Source organism: Symphalangus syndactylus, chromosome 9, assembly GCF_028878055.3.
Source record: "Symphalangus syndactylus isolate Jambi chromosome 9, NHGRI_mSymSyn1-v2.1_pri, whole genome shotgun sequence".
Classification (NCBI taxonomy): Eukaryota; Metazoa; Chordata; class Mammalia; order Primates; family Hylobatidae; genus Symphalangus; species Symphalangus syndactylus.
Genome location: NC_072431.2, coordinates 66897985 through 66918279, shown reverse-complemented (window position 1 = coordinate 66918279; position 20295 = coordinate 66897985). Strand labels below are relative to the sequence as shown.

At 39.5% G+C, this 20295-nt stretch overlaps 1 protein-coding gene across 10 annotated transcripts in view; it reads right to left on the bottom strand.

Moving 5' to 3' along the window:
* Positions 1-20295, bottom strand: part of AUTS2 (activator of transcription and developmental regulator AUTS2) — a 1235532-nt gene that overhangs the window by 913369 nt on the left and 301868 nt on the right. For all 10 annotated transcript variants that reach the window (XM_055292935.2, XM_055292938.2, XM_055292933.2 and 7 more), the window contains exon 2: positions 6173-6385. In XM_055292935.2, coding sequence (XP_055148910.1) covers positions 6173-6385 — 213 coding nt within the window. The remainder of the gene's footprint in view (positions 1-6172; positions 6386-20295) is intronic.

Sequence of the window (20295 nt, the reverse complement as noted above, 5' to 3'; positions counted from 1 at the left end):
CATTTGCTGAGGAGAGCTTTACTTCCAACTATGTGGTCAATTTTGGAATAGGTGTGGTGTGGTGCTGAAAAAAATGTATATTCTGTTGATTTGGGGTGGAGAGTTCTGTAGATGTCTATTAGGTCCACTTTGTGCAGAGCTGAGTTCAATTCCTGGATATCCTTGCTAACTTTCTGTCTCATTGATCTGTCTAATGTTCGCCAAGTCAATCCTAAGCCAAAAGAACAAAGCTGGAGGCATCACGCTACCTGACTTCAAACTATACTACAAGGCTACAATAACCAAAACAGCATGGTACTGGTACCAAAACAGAGACATAGATCAATGGAACAGAACAGAGCCCTCAGAAATAATGCCACATATCTACACTATCTGATCTTTGACAAACCTGACAAAAACAAGAAATGGGGAAAGGATTCCTTATTTAATAAATGGTGCTGGGAAAACTGGCTAGCCATAGGTAGAAAGCTGAAACTGGATCCCTTCCTTACACCTTATACAAAAATTAATTCAAGATGGATTAAATATTTAAATGTTAGACCTAAAACCATAAGAACCCTAGAAGAAAACCTAGGCAATACCATTCAGGACATAGGCATGGGCAAGGATTTCATGTCTAAAACACCAAAAGCAATGGCAAAAAAAGCCAAAATTGACAAATGGGATCTAATTAAACTAAAGAGCTTCTGCACAGCAAAAGAAACTACCATCAGAGTGAACAGGCAGCCTACAGAATGGGAGAAAATTTTTGCAACCTACTCATCTGACAAAGGGCTAATATCCAGAATCTACAATGAACTCAAACAAATTTACAAGAAAAAAACAAACAACCCCATCAAAAAGTGGGCGAAGGACATGAACAGACATTTCTCAAAAGAAGACATTTATGCAGCCAAAAAACACATGAAAAAATGCTCATCATCACTGGCCATCAGAGAAATGCAAATCAAAACCACAATGAGACACCATCTCACACCAGTTAGAATGGCCATCATTAAAAAGTCAGGAAACAACAGGTGCTGGAGAGGATGTGGAGAAATAGGAACACTTTTACACTGTTGTTGGGACTGTAAACTAGTTCAACCATTGTGGAAGTCAGTGTGGCGATTCCTCAGGGATCTAGTACTAGAAATACCATTTGACCCAGCCATCCCATTACTGGGTATATACCCAAAGGATTATAAATCATGCTGCTATAAAGACACATGCACACGTATGTTTGTTGTGGCACTATTCACAATAGCAAAGAGTTGGAACCAACCCAAATGTCCAACAACAATAGACTGGATTAAGAAAATGTGGCACATATACACCATGGAATACTATGCAGCCATAAAAAATGATGAGTTCACGTCCTTTGTAGGGACATGGATGAAACTGGAAAACATCATTCTCAGTAAACTATCACAAGGACAAAAAAACAAACACCGCATGTTCTCACTCACAGGTGGGAATTGAACAATGAGAACTCATGGACACAGGAAGGGGAACATCACACTCCGGGGACTGTTATGGGGTGGGGGGAGGGGGGAGGGACAGCATTAGGAGATATACCTAATGTTAAATGACGAGTTAATAGGTGCAGCAAAACAAGCTGGCACATGGATACATATGTAACAAACCTGCACATTGTGCACATGTACCCTAAAACCTAAAGTATAATAATAATAATAATAATAATAATAATAAAAGAATTGACCCTTGGATTTAGCAATGTGGAGGTCCCCAGAGAACTTAATAAGAGCCATTTTGATGATATGGTCAGAGTAAAAGCCTGACTGAAATGGGATCAAGAGAGAATAGAAGAAGAGAAATCGGAGGCAGCAGCAAGAGTGGCCAACTCTTTCAAGACGTTTGGCTGTGAAGAGAAGGAGAGAAATGGGGTAGTAGCTAGAAGCTGTGAAGAGAAGAAGAGAAACGGGGTAGTAGCTAGAAGAGTAGATGAGGCGAAGAGATGTTTTCCTAAGATGGGAGAACTAATGGCATGTGTATATATGGAAGAGAAATAGAAGCAATCAGAAGAAACATCCACAGACTCTTACATTTACCCATCAGTCTGCACCTACCTATGTGCTCTGCCTCCTCTTCTGTTACTTCAGATGAACTTTTTCAGTTCCCAGCTAATACCCACGTTTCCACTTGCATAATAGATCCTGTCCTCTCTCCTCTACTCAAGAAATCAGCAATTTCTTCTCTCCCACTAAAGTTTCCTTGTCTCCCACTAAAATTTCTCTCTTTACCTACTATTTTGACATTGAAATAAAAAGTCAGGTCAATCGTTGGATGGGGGATTAGAAAAAAAAAGAAAAAGAAGTCAGATATACTGAAACTAAACTCAATGCCCTGGGAAGGGTTAAGTTTTCCCAAAGTGCTTCTCAGGAAGTTATAATTTGGTTTATTGGTTTAGCAACACGTGACTTCCTTGTGTTCCCGAGTAGTTTCATTGTGACTTGGTCTCCCAATTAGAGAATAAAGCTTCTTAAGGAGAGGATCTGTGCAACCTCTTTTGCTTTTCCCACTCCCAAATCTCCATTGAGAAAAAAAAGTACCATGTCCTTGTAAGTAAATGATAAAACTTTTTTTATATCATGTCTAAGTGCTTACATCATGAACAAATAGTTCATTTACAGAGGTCAGAAAAACTGTGCTATTTTGTATAAGAGTTGTATAAGAGGTAACATTCATTTCTTTGTAATTTTTAAGCCCTTTGGGAAGTAAGAAAAGTATTCAAATTTCTCATATCAAAAAGTGCAACCATTTGCCAAGACAGGTGCCACCTCAGCATCTTCTAATGCAGTATGTATTTATACTTAAAAACATAACCCAACAAATAAGTTAAGTGTCAGTTTAAAAGCTTTCTTTTGGTAGTATGGAAAAACATCACAAGAACTTGGGTTTTATAACCAGGAAGTGAAGGAATAAGCAGTTTGGTTTTAGAACTACACATCTTTCCTATAAAAGTATTATAATCGCACTCTCCGAGTAAAAAGATTAGCTGCCTTCAACGGAGTCTCAGAAAAAAAAAAAAATCCTATTATTTCCTCTTTACTAAGGAGTAACATCTTCCCATAATTACAGGAAAGCTGTGCATTAAGTTGTCTGCTCAGGAAGTACCATTTCCTAATAAGATGCAAACCTAATTCACTCTCACCAAGTCAGAAATAAAGACTAAGTTCTCGCCTCTTCCCTATTTCATCTGTAGTTCTCAATAACAGGCACTAAATGACAATCCATTAATGTAGAAATACTCCTCAAAGCTCACTCTCATCTCAAGGTCCCCTCCCAGCTAAGATGGTCAGATTCAGTTTCTTTACCTGATAAGAGGCAAAGGCAGGCGATAAAGTAATTGTGATATTTACAGGCATCTAGGATGATAGGAAAGCAATCACAAGTATTCTTCAGACAAGCTTTCTGAACATCTACTATGGTCATTAAACACTCCTGTGTCACCTTTTACCAATGATCACATAACAGATGGCACTTGTCTGGGCTGACACACAATGGACCACTCCCCTCCCTCCTACTATAAATGCATCTTACCCCTCTCCTTTAAATGTCTTCATATCACACGAAAACAAAATTTTAAAGAAAAAAAAACATTAAAAATAAATAAATGTCTTCACAGAGCCTATCAGTTACAGACTGACTCCAAAACAGCATTACCTTCAGACCTACAGACTCCTTACAGACCTCTACGACACTGTATTTGTGTTATTCATAAATTTAAAAAACTATGGGACCCAGAGGGAGGAGCCTAAGAAACATTCAAGTCCAAGCCCTTCATTTTCCAGATGGGCTGTTACCAGATGGTGACTTGTTTGGGATTTCATAATAGCACAAGTGATTCTAAGAATATTAAAAATGAGAAGTATTATGGCCTTATCTCAGTTATCACCTTCTGCATTCCTTCTTACTAGAAATGTAACACTTGATTGGATAGTATATTTTGGCATCAACATTGAAGATAAGAAAATACTCCTTGTTTTTAAAAGTTTTACATAGGGCCAAAGATACAATTCATGCTTTCCTTCTCCATGATTCATAAAGAGTCAAAATACTTGCTTTTCAAATATGTTACCTAAAACAAAGATAGGTTTGATTTCAAATACCATTAGTACCAGAGACTTGGCCATTAACACCAAAAGCTACTCAAATTTAAGATGTGTTAAGTCCTAGTCTTCTTTTCCGATCATAAAACTCTGTCACCAGAGGACCTTGAAAGTCTTGAAGTAGTAGAAAGAAATACAAAGGATAATTCTGAGGACACAGAATAGAAAAGTCAGATCACGTCTAGAAGAAAAAGATTCAAGGATGAGGATCCGCAGCTTGGTGTTAACTCAGAATAAGAAGCCTTCCTTTTTACCCTGCTGGGACGGGGGCCTGAGGGAGAGGGGGGTGGTTACATTGCAATCTCTCTCCACTGAGATTAATTACTTTTCTCACATATCTCACACAGAGAGGCATGAGTTAGGAGTCACAAATACCACAGGAACATCACCTTTTATAGAACTTAGGCTTTCCTGCCTCTGCCCAACTCCCTATCGAGAAAAAAATAAACAAAACTTCATCCAAATATGGAAAACAGAGCAAACCACAGAACTAGAGATATCTGGGTCTAAACCCTGGCTCCTTCCCTCATTGCCAAGGCCTCAGACAAGTCACTTTATCTCTTTGAGCCCTCGTTTCCATAGCTGTTAAGTAACCATGATATTACCTACTAGACAGGGTTGTTGTACAAATTATAGGTTATACTATAAAATCTCCCTCACTGAATGTAGCATAGTATGCATTAGGTAAATGTTAATAATTACTATTATAACTCCAGTCTGGCATTTCAGGACACAAGTGTGCCTTTGGCAACACTGTGCTGGTTGTCAGATTTAGGGCATTACCTTGGAAGCCTTCTGGGTCCATCCGAAACCCATCACCTCAGATGTTTTACCAGGATTATATCCTTCACTATGTATGAGGCAGAATTCTGACACCAAACTGCCCACTATATCATATTGAGGCTTTCGATCTTTCCAATCTTTTCACTAAAAGCCATCACCCAAATACGCTCTTGATTCTTTTTAAGAGTGACTTCCAACCAGGTTGACTGTTTTCAAATAAGAAACTTCTTAAAACTACAAACATCAGTAGGTCCTAAAGAGAGGCCAGAAATTTGGGTTTAGTAGCTCTCATTATATGATTCTCAAGATCTGTGCGTTGGGGAACCATTGTTTTGTTTGATCCCAGATCTCCTTGCCTCTGCAGAGAAACATCTGAAAACCAAAAATTACCTATTCAACTTCTAATTAGCAGCACCTGCTCTGTAAACCACAATTCCTTCCTTTGCTTTCTTTAGTCATAGTCAATCCTACCCAATGGTCCTGCCAAAAATAAATAAAACACACCCAGGACACAGGTAACTAACTTGACAGGCACTGAAGCCTCTGGATTTGTGCAGAAAAACTGCAATAAACAGCTTCATATCTCATTATTAACCCATCTCATGTGGGGATTTCCACAGGCAGAAAGGCTTCCCAAATGCCAAGAGCTATACTTTCTTGTGGATCATTGAAACCTAATTATTAACAGGCCAGTAAGCCTCACTATCAGACGTTCATACAATCAACAGATCACAAAGATAGTCTTGAATTATAGCCTATGGAGAACAACTAAGACACCAAAAGGCAAATTCATTTCTTTGCCATTGCCCTCCCAGATGCCACAATATCTGAGCTTACCCGGAAAATATAAATCTTAGCAAGGCACTTCTCACACACAGGAAATCATTTTAGCACCTTAGAACCATGAGATGCACAATGTATGTGATGAAATCCTCCTGTTCCATTTATCCTAATTGCAAAGATCTCTCCCCTACAAGCAAGTCCATCTTCACAACTGTTAAGACTGGTCTGCCATAAATACCAGTACCACTAGCATCAAACTTTGTTGCATAAAGCACATCTGACTGAAAGGGCACCATGCTGAAGTTTCAAATCCTCATAAAAAGCGCTGAGATTGGGTTTTAGACTCTTTTAAAAGCACACACACAGCTTTGTTGGACAACCACTTCAGCATCCCACCAAGGATATCTTCTCCACCTGTTACGAAGAACCACAGTGGAGGAAGCACCTAAGGAAGGGATTTTGCGGCCACAGGAAAGAGCGAACCCAAACTTCCTCACCTGTCTGAGTGCCTTCGGCATTTTCTTTCTCTTCCCAAGGTGCTGGCAGAGATTGCGGTCATTTTCTCGATCTGAGCTGTAGTGGTGTGGGTGGCTGAGTCTGCTCTTCTTTGAATGAAAGGACAAGCCATTGGTAAGTGCTTCTCGTTTCTTCTTGGTCAGGGGCGTCTGGCGTTTCTCCACACGTTCCTGAGGCTTAAGTGCTACATCTTTCTGTAGAAAAGAAGAGAAGGAAAGGGAAGTAGTGGTTACAAATGCATCTAGGGTCACATCCAAAATATAGGCTAAATACTAAAGAGTGTTACTACTAAGTGGGAGAGGGATAGGAAAGCGGGATATGAGAAGACCTAAAACTAAGAAACATGGCTCTCAATTTTCCTGACTCCTTAATGCCATCACAAATTATATATCCTTTCTATTATTACTGCATAGAAAACTAAACAAAACACAAGTATATGCATCAAAAGTGATTTCACTGCTCCCTGGGATAGCAGGTTTCTGTTTGATTTGGTGCTGGGTCCAGCACACAATGACATTCCCCAAGGAAGTGCAACACACTCATTTCCCAAGTTGGTACATCAATTATGTCTCAGAAAATGAGCACTAAGTGCATGCTCAATTCAAAACAAATAGCACCCAACTGAATTTATCAGGTCCAGGTGGATGTGAGCCAGCAAGAAAGAACTGTCTATTCATATGATTAAAATGTTTCCTTAATGCATTATATTTTTTACCACATGTTCCTCTAAGCATCCTTTATTTCCATTTTCTTTGCAAAATGTAACAACAATATTATCACCAAGATCAACAGCAACTTTTTGTTTATTCCTGTGTGTGGCCGGGGATGGGGAGATGGGTAGGAAATGGGAAATCAGTGTCCTTGAATGGGGAACTGCATCTGTAGAAACTACAGGTGAGCATTTCAGGCCACATGACCTGATAAGAGTTCTGTGCCTCTAGGCAGCTCAGTACACACCAAGGTTCCAAAAGACTGGGCTTTTAGTGACCGGACACTGACATTATTCATTATGAGAAGTGGAGTAAGTCACTACAACTCTGAGACCATGTGCAAAATGGGCTCTCAGAACATCAAACAAACCACATACATGCAAATATCCTCTGCCCTGTGAGAAATGATGCACACACTAAGCAATAAAATGAAAATGTTTTGGCACTCAGTTATTTGGAAACTAGTGGATCTAATCCTCTTAACACAGAAAATCCCCCTCATGAAGCCTCACCACACTTCCTCGGTTTCTGCAGTCCTAAATGAACTTTTTTAAAATTTTTTCATTTCTGGGGTACATAGCAGGCATATATATTTATGACTTACATGAGATGTTTTGATACAGGCATGCAATGGGTAATAATCACATCAGGGTAAACGGGGTATCCATTACCTCAAACATGTATCCTTTGTATTTCAAACAATCCAATTATATTATTTATTTTTAAATGAACAATTAAATTTTTTACTATCTAAATGTACATTTAAAAATAAAACAAAACCAAAACAGAAATTTCCTTTTACTCATTTCTCCTTAAAATACCACTCTCTTTCCTCCCTTTCACATCCAATTTTCTCAAGGTAACTGTTCTGCTGCAATATCCCAGCCCTCCCAACTTTACATGCATGGTACTCCCTGATGTCTCTCCCCAAATTAGCCATTCCTATTAGTTTGAGACCTTGAGCCTTGTTATGATCTGAATGTTTGTGTCTCCCCAGAATATATATTTTTTTTGAGACAGAGTTCGCTCTCTTGCAACGGCACGACCTTGGCTCACTGCAACCTCCGCCTCCCCAGTTCAAGCGATTCCCTGCCTCAGCCTCCCGAGTAGGTGGGGTTACAGATGCCTGCCACCACACCCAGCCTTTTTTTTTTTTTTTTTTTTGTATTTTTAGTAGAGACGGGATTTCACCATGTTGGCCAGGAGATGGGGGGCTTTGGGAGTTGACTGGATCATGAGGGTGGAACCCTCATAAAGGGGATTAGTGCCCTTCCTTATAAAGGGCCTAAGGGAGTCTGTTTGCCCCTCTACCATGTGAGAACAGGTACCATCCATGAGGAACAAGCTCTCACCAGACACAGAATCTGCTGGTGCCTCAACCTTGGACTTCCTAGCCTCCAGAACTGTGAGAAATAAATGTTTCTTGTTTATAAGCCACTCAGTTTATGACATTTTGCTAATGCAGCCTGGACAAACTAACGCAGGCCTTTACACTAATTTGCCTTGGCCTCAAAAGGCCTCTCTTACACACTCCTCCCTTTTCTAGTTCAGTGACTCTTAGCAGTGTTGCCCACTCAGGGAGACCTTTCTTGTAATACAAAGTACTCTATTCTCAGGTCTTCACTCATTCAACAATTATGTTTTGTGTGCCCAGTACATGCCAAGTACAAATGTAGCACTGATCTATGTTTAGGATGATAATGGTGTGGGGAAAAGTCACCACCCTCATAGAGCCTAGAATTTACAGGACAAATACTAATCAAATCACGCAAATATATCATTGCAAACTGACTTAACAATGCTAAAGGATAGGTTATGGGTGCTAAAACTAAGGGAAATGATATAGTCCAGAGGAGAGGGTTAGAGCTGAGAAAATGACTGCTATTTGACCTAGATCTGAAAGGCTGAACAGAGAGAACAGCTTGTGCAAAGGCCTTGAGGCAGCTGGGTGCATAATCTCTTGAAAGAATGTGAAAGAGGGGAGGGACTAAGTAGTTCATCTCAGTAACCCCAGTGCTTCACATAAGTGCTTCACATAAACCAGGCAAATAGTAGGTGGCCAATGTATTAGTCAATAAATACATAAATAAAGGAATCAACTAGTTAAAACATCCAAACCTATAAAGCACAACACTGACTTTAAAATAGTCTAAGCTGTCTCTAATATACAGCATAGGAAGCCAGAAAGGGTGATAGAAGCAGGAAACCAAGGAATCTAGTGTGCACTGCTGGTATACACGAAGGATCACAGCAAACAGCAAGAAACTCCAGAAAAGGGGAAAGGCCTTATCCTTAAGAGTAAGAAGATATCAAAGATAACAGTCTACAAGGCAAATAAGCAGCTTCTGGTCTAATTTCCAGCTCCTACCACACCGACGATTAACCCTCTGCCATCGGAGAGGTAGCTCTCCTGAGGCAATGAGGATGTTTTGAAAAGTGTTTTAGGGGACAAGTCGAGATCAAAGCAAGCACACATGGCCATTGATTTCACAGCCTTGCATGCTATGCCTAACACACAGTAGATGTTCAATGAATGGCTGCTGAACTGAATTCCTGTGTCCAGTGTCCACAGCCTCAGTCAGCTATGCCAGGCATTTGCTCAGCTCAAAAATGTTCTGTTTAGTCTTACATTTAACCAAAATAGCTGCCATAAAGAGACACTCAGGAATAATGGCGACATTAGCAGACGGAGCCAGGTGAGTTCCAACATGGGCTGCTTCTATATAATGTGATTAAATTGTACCACTTCTAAGTGTAATATAAAAACTCCCCACAGGGTATAAAGCTCCTTTCTTTGTCACACAACCCACCTACTGCCCTGCATCATATGCATGTAGAGTATCAGATTAATAAACAAATGATGCTTAATAATGTATCCACTGTGCTTTTAAAAAAATTATGCCATTCTCTTTGGAGACCAAATCTTTCATACTGAAGGTGCTTCCAAAGTATATTGAAAATTATGTGCAATTCCATACAAATGTGAATTAATATTTATGAGAGTATGTTATAATTTTTTCCAAATCCATTTTATTTTCATGTAGCATATTAATCAAGGAATTCTCACTGCACTGCAGAATAGCTACACAGAGCAAATGGACCCCATGCCGTGACATTAGCTTGTAAGAGACCTGCTGAAGTCTTAGCAGCAGTAGTACAATCATCTTAGCTCCAATTAATATTGAGATTTTCCACTCTGGGGGGGAAGAAGAGAGAGAGAGGATCAAAGTGTGTCTAGAGGTGGTGGCTTAAGAGGTAAGAAAAAATGAAGAGTCTATAAAAACTTTTTATTATGTAACAGGTTTATATTTTCCAAGACTAGAGATTATTTTTTTCAAAGGTAGATCTTTATTTATAAATTACTATATAGATTTTTTGGTACAAATCCTGAATAAACCAGACCACTCTTTGTTCATTCCCTCTATAAACAGGTACTGACTGCTTACCATTTATAAAGTAAAATAACCATTTAATTTTTTCATTGACTGTCTTGGGGAAAAATGACAAAAACTATCCATTATAAGCATTAAGAATCAAAGACAAAGACTGATTATAAATTAATCATCTTATCAACAGTCACAAGAGTTGTGTACATGACTACATGCCTGTGTAATTGTTTGTAAACATATACCCACCAATGCTTTCCTCCACCACCAACCAATCAGTAGCACTAATTTAAGAACTTCCTTAAGGAAACCTGGGCAGTCTCTAGTATTGCTATAATATAGGGAGGGAAATTATCTGGTATATAAAAAAACTTTTTGGGATCAATGAATGGCAATTTTCAAAGGCCTGTTGATTCATTCATCTACCATGATCTAGGCTAGTGGTTCGCAAGAGAAACTGTCCATCAGAATTACCTGAAGAATGTTTTGAAAATAAGATGACTGTAGCCCATATTCTGCAAGGAAAGCACTAGCAAATGAAGAGTGGCAGAACATGCCACTCCAAAACATGCTATTTAGGCCTAAGGATTATTTTAAAGCTAAAGGCACTTGAAAAACAATAGAAACAAAAGAGATAGGAGAAAAGAAACATTATCACCAGAAACACCTGAGATGGGAAAAAACTCTCATGTGAAAGATGATCTCCCTATAGTAGGAAAGAAGAAATTTTCTCGTTTCTAGAGATGGGGAGTCCGGAAAAATTTGTACCAACAGATCTTATTAACTCTTATCTTCCTTTAGCCACATCATTTATTTTAGTTACTTTTCCACAACTGCCACTCTGTTCAACCTACTAAATAAGGATTCAAGATTTGCCACTTTTTGGGTCCTCATTTTCCTGTGGGGACTCCTATATATGTGTCAAAATCCATATGCTTTTCTTCTGTTAATCTATTTTACATCAATTTAATACTCAGGCTCAGCTAGAGACCCTAACAGGGTAAAGATAAAAAACTGCCTTGCTTACACAAGCACTAGGAGAGAAAGGCAGGAGGGCAGAAGGATAAGAAAGAAATCTGTAAAAAAAAAAAAAAACGCTTTAAGGCATTCATTTGACAGTCACAGAAGAAGCAGGAAAGAAAGCAAGAAAGCCAGGGAGCCACCAACAGGAGGCTGACTGAGAGGCAAAAAGATTTAGACATATTGGCTGGCAATAGAGGGGGTAAGTGTACAAGCCATGCACAACAGATGTGAACAGGTTTGGAGAATAGTTGAAATTATGTGATTTTTAGGTCACTGGTGATGGAGGGCAGGGTCACAGTAGCACATATGTGGAGAGGCTCAGAGACTGACAAAGGCAATTTCCTTCAACACCCCGCCTTCTTCAAAATAGGCGATCTTGCTCCTGACTTTCCCTTCTCCCAAATTACAATCTTCCACCAAAGGCCTCCTCACCACTCTTGAATTTCAAAATGAGATGGTTCAGTGTTGTGCAAACTAAGAGAGAGTAACAAATTGCAGATGAAACACTATGTAAGCTGCAGGGCTCCATTTGCTGATTACAGATGAAGCCAGAGACAACAGAAAATGAGGGCACAATTTGTCTGCCTTGCATGAAGTGGGTTATAGAAAGTCTCCGCCTGATTTTTCCAAGCAAACTAACCTGAGGGCAGTCCATCACTTACAAAGCATTTGTGGTATATGTGTCTGCATGCGCCCAAATGAGTGTACATGTGTGAGAGGGGCTTGCAATTTAAACAGAGCCTCTTCTGTTAGTTATCTGATCTTAGAGACCTTAAAGAAAATAACAAAGAAGCCAGGAGAAAAAGAAAAAAGTGCTTTGCCTGTCCCCAATGACATAATGACATAATGGCTGTGTCCTGTCATTTTGGTCTGTCAAGTCCCTTGCTGGTTTATTGTATACCATTTGTACTTGTTTTTGAATGGTTTTACAAACACTGATTCCACCAATAACGAGTCTCCAGTGATAAGAAATGAAAAATTAGAAAACTACTAACTCTAGATAGGTATGTTCACAACAGTCCCCAACTTTGCACTTTTGAGCAAATGGACTTTATGAACACATTTTCAGAGCCTAAACTTTTTAGAAAGTAGAGAAGACTACTATCTGTAGGAATGTACAAGGCATCCAGGATGGCATTCAAACATTAATCCCTAAGGTTCATATCTTTTAAAAACAAATATCAAAACACCTACTATGTGCATACACATTGCCATCTGTTGGAAATATCTAAGAAAGAATTCCTAAACTCAGGCTGCTTATCCAGGGAAACAGGCAAATTAATGAACTATTATAGTAAAGTAGGTTAGAGGAGGAGCAAGTCAGGTGCTCTGTACTGCCATCTTTCATACCACATTAAAATTGCATCACTATGTTGGCATAAAGATAGAAAAACAGATCAAAGGAACAGAATAGTCCAGAAAGAGACCCACACATATATCAACAACTGATTTCCAGGCAAAAGCTATTCTACAGAGAAATAAGTCTTTTAAACAAATGGTGATAGAATAGGTAATCATATGCAAAATTTTAATCCAGACTTCAATCTAAATGGAAAAAAACTAACACAAACTGTATTATAAACCTGAATGTAAAACCTAAAACCATAAAACTTCTAAGAGAAAACTCTTGTAATCTTGGGTTAGGCTAAGATTTCTTACGTATGACACCAAAGGCATAATCCATAAGAGAATAAATTGATAAATTATACTTCATCAAGAATTAAAATTTTGCTCTTCAAAAGACACTGTCAAGAAAATAAAGTCACTGTTCTGTGAGTTACCAGGAGAGTAAAAAATACATAAATAGATAAGTCACAGAATGGAAAAATATTTTTTTTAATGTGTATCTGATAAGTTTTGTATACAGAATATATTAATTTAATAAATTCTTGGGCCAGGCATGATGGCTCACACCTGTAATCCCAGCACTTTAGGAGGCCAAGGCAGGAAGATTGCCTGAGGTCGGGAGTTCAAGACCAGCCTGGTCAATACAAAAATTAGCTAGGTGTGGTGGTACGCGCCTATAGTCCCAGCTACTCAGGAGGCTGGGCAGGAGAATCACTTTAACCCAGGAGGTGGAGGTTGCAGTGAGCCGAGATTGCACCACTGCACTCCAGCCTGGGCGACAGAGCAAGACTCCATCTTTAAAAAAAAAAAAAAAAAAAAAATTCTCAAAACTAAAAAAGGAAACAACCCAATTTTTTAAATAAGCAAAAGATTCAGATACTTTGCTAAAGAAGGTATCTGGGGCCGGTTATGGTGACTCACGCCTGTAATCCCAGCACTTTGGGAGGCCAAGGCAGATGGATCACGAGGCAGGAGATCGAGACCATCCTGACTAACAGGGTGAAACCCTGTCTCTACGAAAAATACAAAAAAATTAGCTGGGCATGGTGTCACGCGCCTGTAATTCCAGCTACTCGGAGGCTGAGGCAGGAGAATCGCTTGAACCCAGAAGGCAGAGGTTGCAGTGAGCCGAGATTGCACCACTGCACTCCAGCCTGGATGACAGAGAGAGACTCCATCTCAAAAAAAAAAAAAAAAAGATAGCTGTCTGGAAGGTGAATGAATACATAAAACAAGAGTTAACATCAGTAGTCATTAGGGAAATACAACTTAAAACCACCATGAGGTACCACTACATATATATAAAATGGCTGAAATAAGAATGACCCTACCAAGAGTGGGCAAGGATGCAGGAGACGCTCATACATACACTACTGGTGAGAATATGAAACAGCACAACCACTTTGGAAGAAAGTTTAGTGGTTTCTTTAAAAGTTCTAAGTACACCGACCATATGATCCAACCATTCTACTCCTAGGTATTTCCCTAAGAGAAATTAAAGTACATGTCTACATGAAGAGCTACACATGAATGCTCCTAGCAGATGTGCAATGCTTCTAAAACTGCAAACAACCCAAATGTACATCAATAGATGAATGGATAAACAAACTGTGGTTGTAACCATTCAATGGAATACTACTCAGCAATAAAAAGAAATAACCTCCTGATACAGGTGGCATGAATACATCTCAAAATAAGTATGCCATATGAAAGAAATCAGACAGAAAAGATAATATTCTGTATGATCCCATTTATATAAAATCCTAGGAAATATGAACTAATTGATAGCAACAGCAAGCAGGCTATTGGCTTCCTGGGAGAGATAGGAAGAAGGGATTATAAAGGGACATAAGGAAACTTTTGGGGTGAACATGTTCGCTGTCTTGATTGTGGCAGTGGTTTCATGGGTATATACACATGTCAAAACTCATCAAATTGTATATTGTTAATTTGTGCAGTTTGCTGGAATATAAATTATACCTCCATAAAGCTGGTTTTTTAAAAAAGGGAGCCCTTGCCATCATGCATAACTGGCATATAATTATTCCTAACAACTAGATTACATTCAGTGCTCATTAAAAGAAACTCATCTTTTAGAATCCTAAAACCGAGGGACGACCACGCTCTGGGAGCACTGGCTTTAGGCCATAAAGTAGCCATGAAATTTCCACTGGACACAACTCAGTTGTGAAACTTTTGTAAAGTTTTCTCATCTTTCTATCTGGTAGCCTGATTACTGTTTGGCCACATCCCCTTCCATGAGCACATTAGCCAATAAGCAAAGAAAGAAAAAATAAATTTTACTGCTCCTAAATGTGAAAGAATTGAGGCAATTTATTAAAACATACTTAATGTACATAATGATACACATATGGAATCTGAATAAAGATGAGAGGGACAAGGTTTAAAAAAATAGATCAGGTACAGATAAATTCAATAAATAAAAGGCACCTGTCAATGGTGCAGTGCCACTGTCAAAGGTGAGAAGAGAACAAAACAAAAGAACACAAAACCAGACACACTGTGAAGCTCTCCTAAACTCAGGTATGGGATGAGGTCACGACTATCAGTTTAAGTGAGATTTTTGCACACTCTGTGAATTGAAAACATCCCAGCAGTCTCCCATTCCCATAGATACTTCAGAGTTGGCTGCTATTAAACCTTAACACGCTCAAAGTAGTTGAGACCCTGGCAACCAGATGCTATTGCTTAAAACAGTTTAGGCTCTCAGCCCTGAAGGATTCCTAAAATTGGATTACAGTCCCTTCAGATAATCTGAGAAATACAGCATGACGAAAAGGAAACCTTAAAAAAAAGTAACTCCTCCATAACAACAACATTCTGAAAGCTGAGCACAGCATGACTGAGGCAGAAAATCTCATCAGTGAGGGCTTAGGGCAATAACGTACACAAAGGGCGAATCCAAAAAGGCAAAAAGGACCATACAACAGAAGATAGTGTAATGGCAGCCAGAAGAGAAACTAGCACCATACAATTCTCAGGCCTCTCCAAGGGCAGAAGCCTGGTTTCCTAACTGAAGAAAGACAAGCAGAACACTCAAATTTCGATTGCTTTTTCTCCCACTCAAATCTAATCCACTAAAGTAACACATGCACACATTTGAGAGGATGTGTAATTCTAATGATACTTGCTTTAATGAACCATTATTCTTTTTACATGTAATAATGTTCTTTTAAAAAAAAATCTGACTAGACATTTTTCCAAAGAAGACATACAAATAGCCAACAAGTACATGAAAACGTGCTCAACATCATTAGTCACCTGGGATATGCAAATCAAAACCACAATGAGATGTCATCTTGCACCTGTTAGGACAGGTATTATCAAAAAGACAAGAGGTACTTGTCAGTGAGGGTGTGGAAAAATGGGAACCACTGCACACTCTTGATGGTAAAGTGAGTTGAAACAACCATTATTCATTTTTTGATTAAGCACTGTATGCAAAAGATAGGAAAAGAATTAATGTACTTATTACAGTGTATCAAAATATTGGTAACTGGATCTTTCTGGTAATACTCAGAATTACCTCCATAACGACAATGGCTATGACTTCGTCATGCCAGAATTCCTAGCAGAGAACAGAGTAGAGGACACACAGTAACCTGTTTATAAAAGAATGAATTAGAACTGGACCTGGTAGTGCATGGCTGCAGTCCCAGCTATTTGGAAGACTGAGGCTAGACAACTGCTTGAGCACAGGAGTTTGAGAACCCTAGGCAACATAGCAAGAGCCCATTTCTAAAAACAAAAACTTAAAGGAGAATGAACTTGTGAAATTAGGATGCCCTGAATATCCTCTCACTCTGAAGCTGTTGGGCCATGCTATGAATTGTACTACTCCATCTCTCTTCCCCTCTGACTTCCATCCAAGACTTTCAAACACATTATCTAATTATTTCTGTTATAGTTTATTTGTCCCCTCCAAACTCATGTTGAAATATCCCCAGTGGGTGGGCCCGGTGGCTCACGCCTGTAATCCTAGCATTTTGGGAGGCCGAGGCGGGTGGATTGCCTGAGCACAGGAGTTCGAGACCAGCCTGGGCAATATGGTAAAACCCCGTCTCTACTGAAATATAAAAAATTAGCCAGGCGTGGAGGTGTAGTCCCAGCTACTTGGGAGGCTGTGGCAGGAGAATTGCTTGAACCCAGGAGGGAGAAGTTGCAGTGAGCTGAGATCGCACCACTGCACTCCGGCCTGGGTAACAGAGTGAGACTCTGTCTCCAAAAAAAATAATAATAATAATTTAAAAAACCGTATTTTATATATATATATCTCCCCAATGTTGGAGGAGGGGCCTAAGAGGAGCTATTTGGGTCATGGGATTGGATGCTTCATAAATAGATTAATGCCCTCCCTCATGTCGAACTCTAATAGAACTAAAAGAGGTTCTCTCTGTTAGTTCCCACACGAGCTGGTTGTTAAAAAGAGCCTGGTATCTCCCCCCATCCTCTTGTTTCTTCTCTCATCGTGCGACCTCTGCACACACTGACTCCCCTTCGCCGTCCATCATGAGTGGAAGCCACATGAGAACTCCACCATAAGCCAAGCAGATGCCAGCACCATTCTTCTTGTATAGTCTGCAGAACCATGAATGAAATAAACCTCTTCTCCTTATAAATTACTAACCTCTGGTATTCCTTTTTCTTGTTTTTATTTTTACTTTTTTGTAGAGACAAGGTCTTGCTATGTTTCTCAGGTTGGTCTCTAACTCTGGCCTCAAGCAATCCTCCTGCCTTGGCCTCCCCAAGTGTTGGCATTATAGGCATGAGCCACCGCACCTAGCCCCAGGTATTCCTTTGTAGCAACACAAAAACAGACTAAGACACATTCCCACATCCACATCCCAGATAAACTATTTCTATTCCCCTACATGATAAAGAGGGGATGAACAGATGCCTAGAAATAACATAAATCGCCTTATTAACCCAAGAGAAAAAAAAATGAAAGAGGCCAATGAAAGGAATGTTAGTTCTAAACATCTTTTTCACGGCTTCATATCAAGGCCAAATTATCATTTACTGGGTCTCAGTACCTCACTATTCACAGAAAAATCAAAAGTGGTTGCAGAGGTCGCAGATATTCCACAGAAGAACCCTGATTAGTCAGTGAAAACCTATTCAGATCTTCAAATTGATCCAGATTAGTAATAAGTCACATACTTTCCTTTTCTTTCCTAAAAATGTTTCGCTTTCTTCTCTTCCCAGGTATTCACATACTATCACACCTTCACTTTAAGTGAACAATGACCCTAGAAGTATTCAGCAACTAGCTCACTGATTCTATTGTAGTTACCGTAAGTGATACGTGTTAAATGATTAATTCTCTGTCCTGGAGGAGGCCTTCTAGCTTCCCTTCAGCAACCTTCTCTGAGTTTCCATTACCTTTTTTTTTTAGATGAAGTCTTGCTCTATTGCCCAGGCTGGAGTGCAATGGCATGGTCTCAGCTCACTGCAACCTCCACCTCCCGGGTTCAAGTGATTCTCCTGTCTCAGCCTCCCGTGTAGCTGGGATTACAGGCATACACCACCATGCCCGGCTAATTTTTTGTATTTTTTAGTAGAGACAGGGTTTCACCATGTTGGCCAGGCTGGTCTCGAACTCCTGACCTCAAGTGACCCACCCACCTCGGCTTCCCAAAGTGCTGGGATTACAGGCGTGAGCCACTGCCTCTGGCCCTAGGAAAACCATCAGTAAGTATGTCTAGCTCTGGCTTTTAAGATGTCAAATCTGGCTATGCACGATGGCTCATGCCTTTAATCCCAATACTTTGGGAGGCCAAGGCAGGTGGACTGGCTTAAGCCCAGGAGTTCAAGACCAGCCTGGGCAACAGAGTGAGATCCAGTCTCTAGAAAAATATTTTTTAAATTAGCTGGGTGTGGTGGCGTGTGCCTGTAGTCCCAGCTACTCAGGAGGCTGAGGCAGGAGGACTGACTGAGCCTGCAGTGAGCCATGATCACACCAATGCATTCCAGCCTCAGTGACAGAACGAGACCGTCTCACACACACACACACACACACACACACACACACACACACACACACAAAGAAGTCAAATCTGCATTAACAGGCAGCAGAGAATTCTTGATATGTGACTTTGGTTAAGGTTGGTTGCATTGTCCTAGAGGCAGGGGTGGCTAGAAGTAAAGAATTACTTCCCAGAGTGGCCCATTTAGGAAAACAAAATGACATGAAGGGTGGGGAAGAGAGGGACATTCTGTCCACTCAGCAGACAAGAAACAATTTTATGAAAGACAATTTAAAGTTTAGAGCTATTCAGTGGCATAAAAAGCAACTTCTGGCAAAATTTGTGTTATGTGGCTCTGAATATAAATGCAGTTTTACACAGCATATCAGGAAGTGTGTGTGTGTATATATATATGTGAGACAGTCCCTTTATGACTCAAGTTTTTGAAGAGGTTTTGTCATGTCTCTAGAGAACTATGGAATAATTACTACTAAAGGAATAATTCTGTAACTTTCTTCCAACCTTCCAGAAACTGTTGTCAACTTCCTATTGAAGATGTGCAGGCATTCCTTCCCTTACAGAGCAGTGACATAGAGAATCAACATGAATAAGTGCATATATGCCTATTAGTATTCCACGAACAATTGCTACATCCTTTCTCCATCTAATTTTGATTGGCTTCTCAAGGGCAGAGACCAATCTACCTCAATATCTATAGATGTAGGATCCTCCTCTTAGGTTCCTTCAGCCTCTCTAATGTTACCATCCTGGGAGGCTATTTAGCACACAGAAAATATCAACAGATGTAACTTAGAATTCATCAATTCAGTGGAGGGTTTGCCTCCAAGAGCACATTTTCCAGCCTTTCAAATATCTCTCTGAGACTTCTCTTATGTATACATACTCTTCAAGCTCACTTGTCCTAACTGGGTTTTGATTTGAGAACTAAACATAATTTACTGAAAGGTCAGACCATTTCTGAATATAAAGCGAGGACTAATTTATCTTTTTCATAACCATTAATGTCTGCACAACAACTCAACATTGAAAAATGTTTACAGTATCTTTTAAAATAATCACCTCGCTGAATTTTCTAATAGCTCTCTAAGCAGGCACCATCACTTTTATTTTATACGTGAGGAAACTAAGGCTTGTTAAACAAGTGACTTTCCAAAGTGAGACAATCAACAACTGGCAACACACCCAGAGTCCCTTGGCTCTAATCCTGCTTCCATTGCCTAACACCACGTCATTACAGATTTATTTCTAAGTGCCAAGATTATGGTCTTTTGTTGGAAGGAAATTTTAAATTACAGTTTAGTATTGTCTCATGATAAAAACCCTTCTATGCACCTCCACTTCCCCACCGAAGTGTAATTAGGGAAAGGCTATGCCTCCTAAGTCAAACAGCTGAACTCCTTCTGAAAAATTCACATTGTCAATAAAAATCTAGAGAGAAAATAAAAGCTTTGGCTTTTCTGTAAAATTGACAACCTTCACCGTTTTATTTCAGAGGTGAAAAGTGGCAGGGAATGACACCTTTCTTATCTTAAAAAAATAAGAAGCTGTAAATATACTCTAGACCCTGAATTCCATATGTTCTGCCTATGTGTCAATAAATATTAATAAATAATGATGAAAGCTATAAATA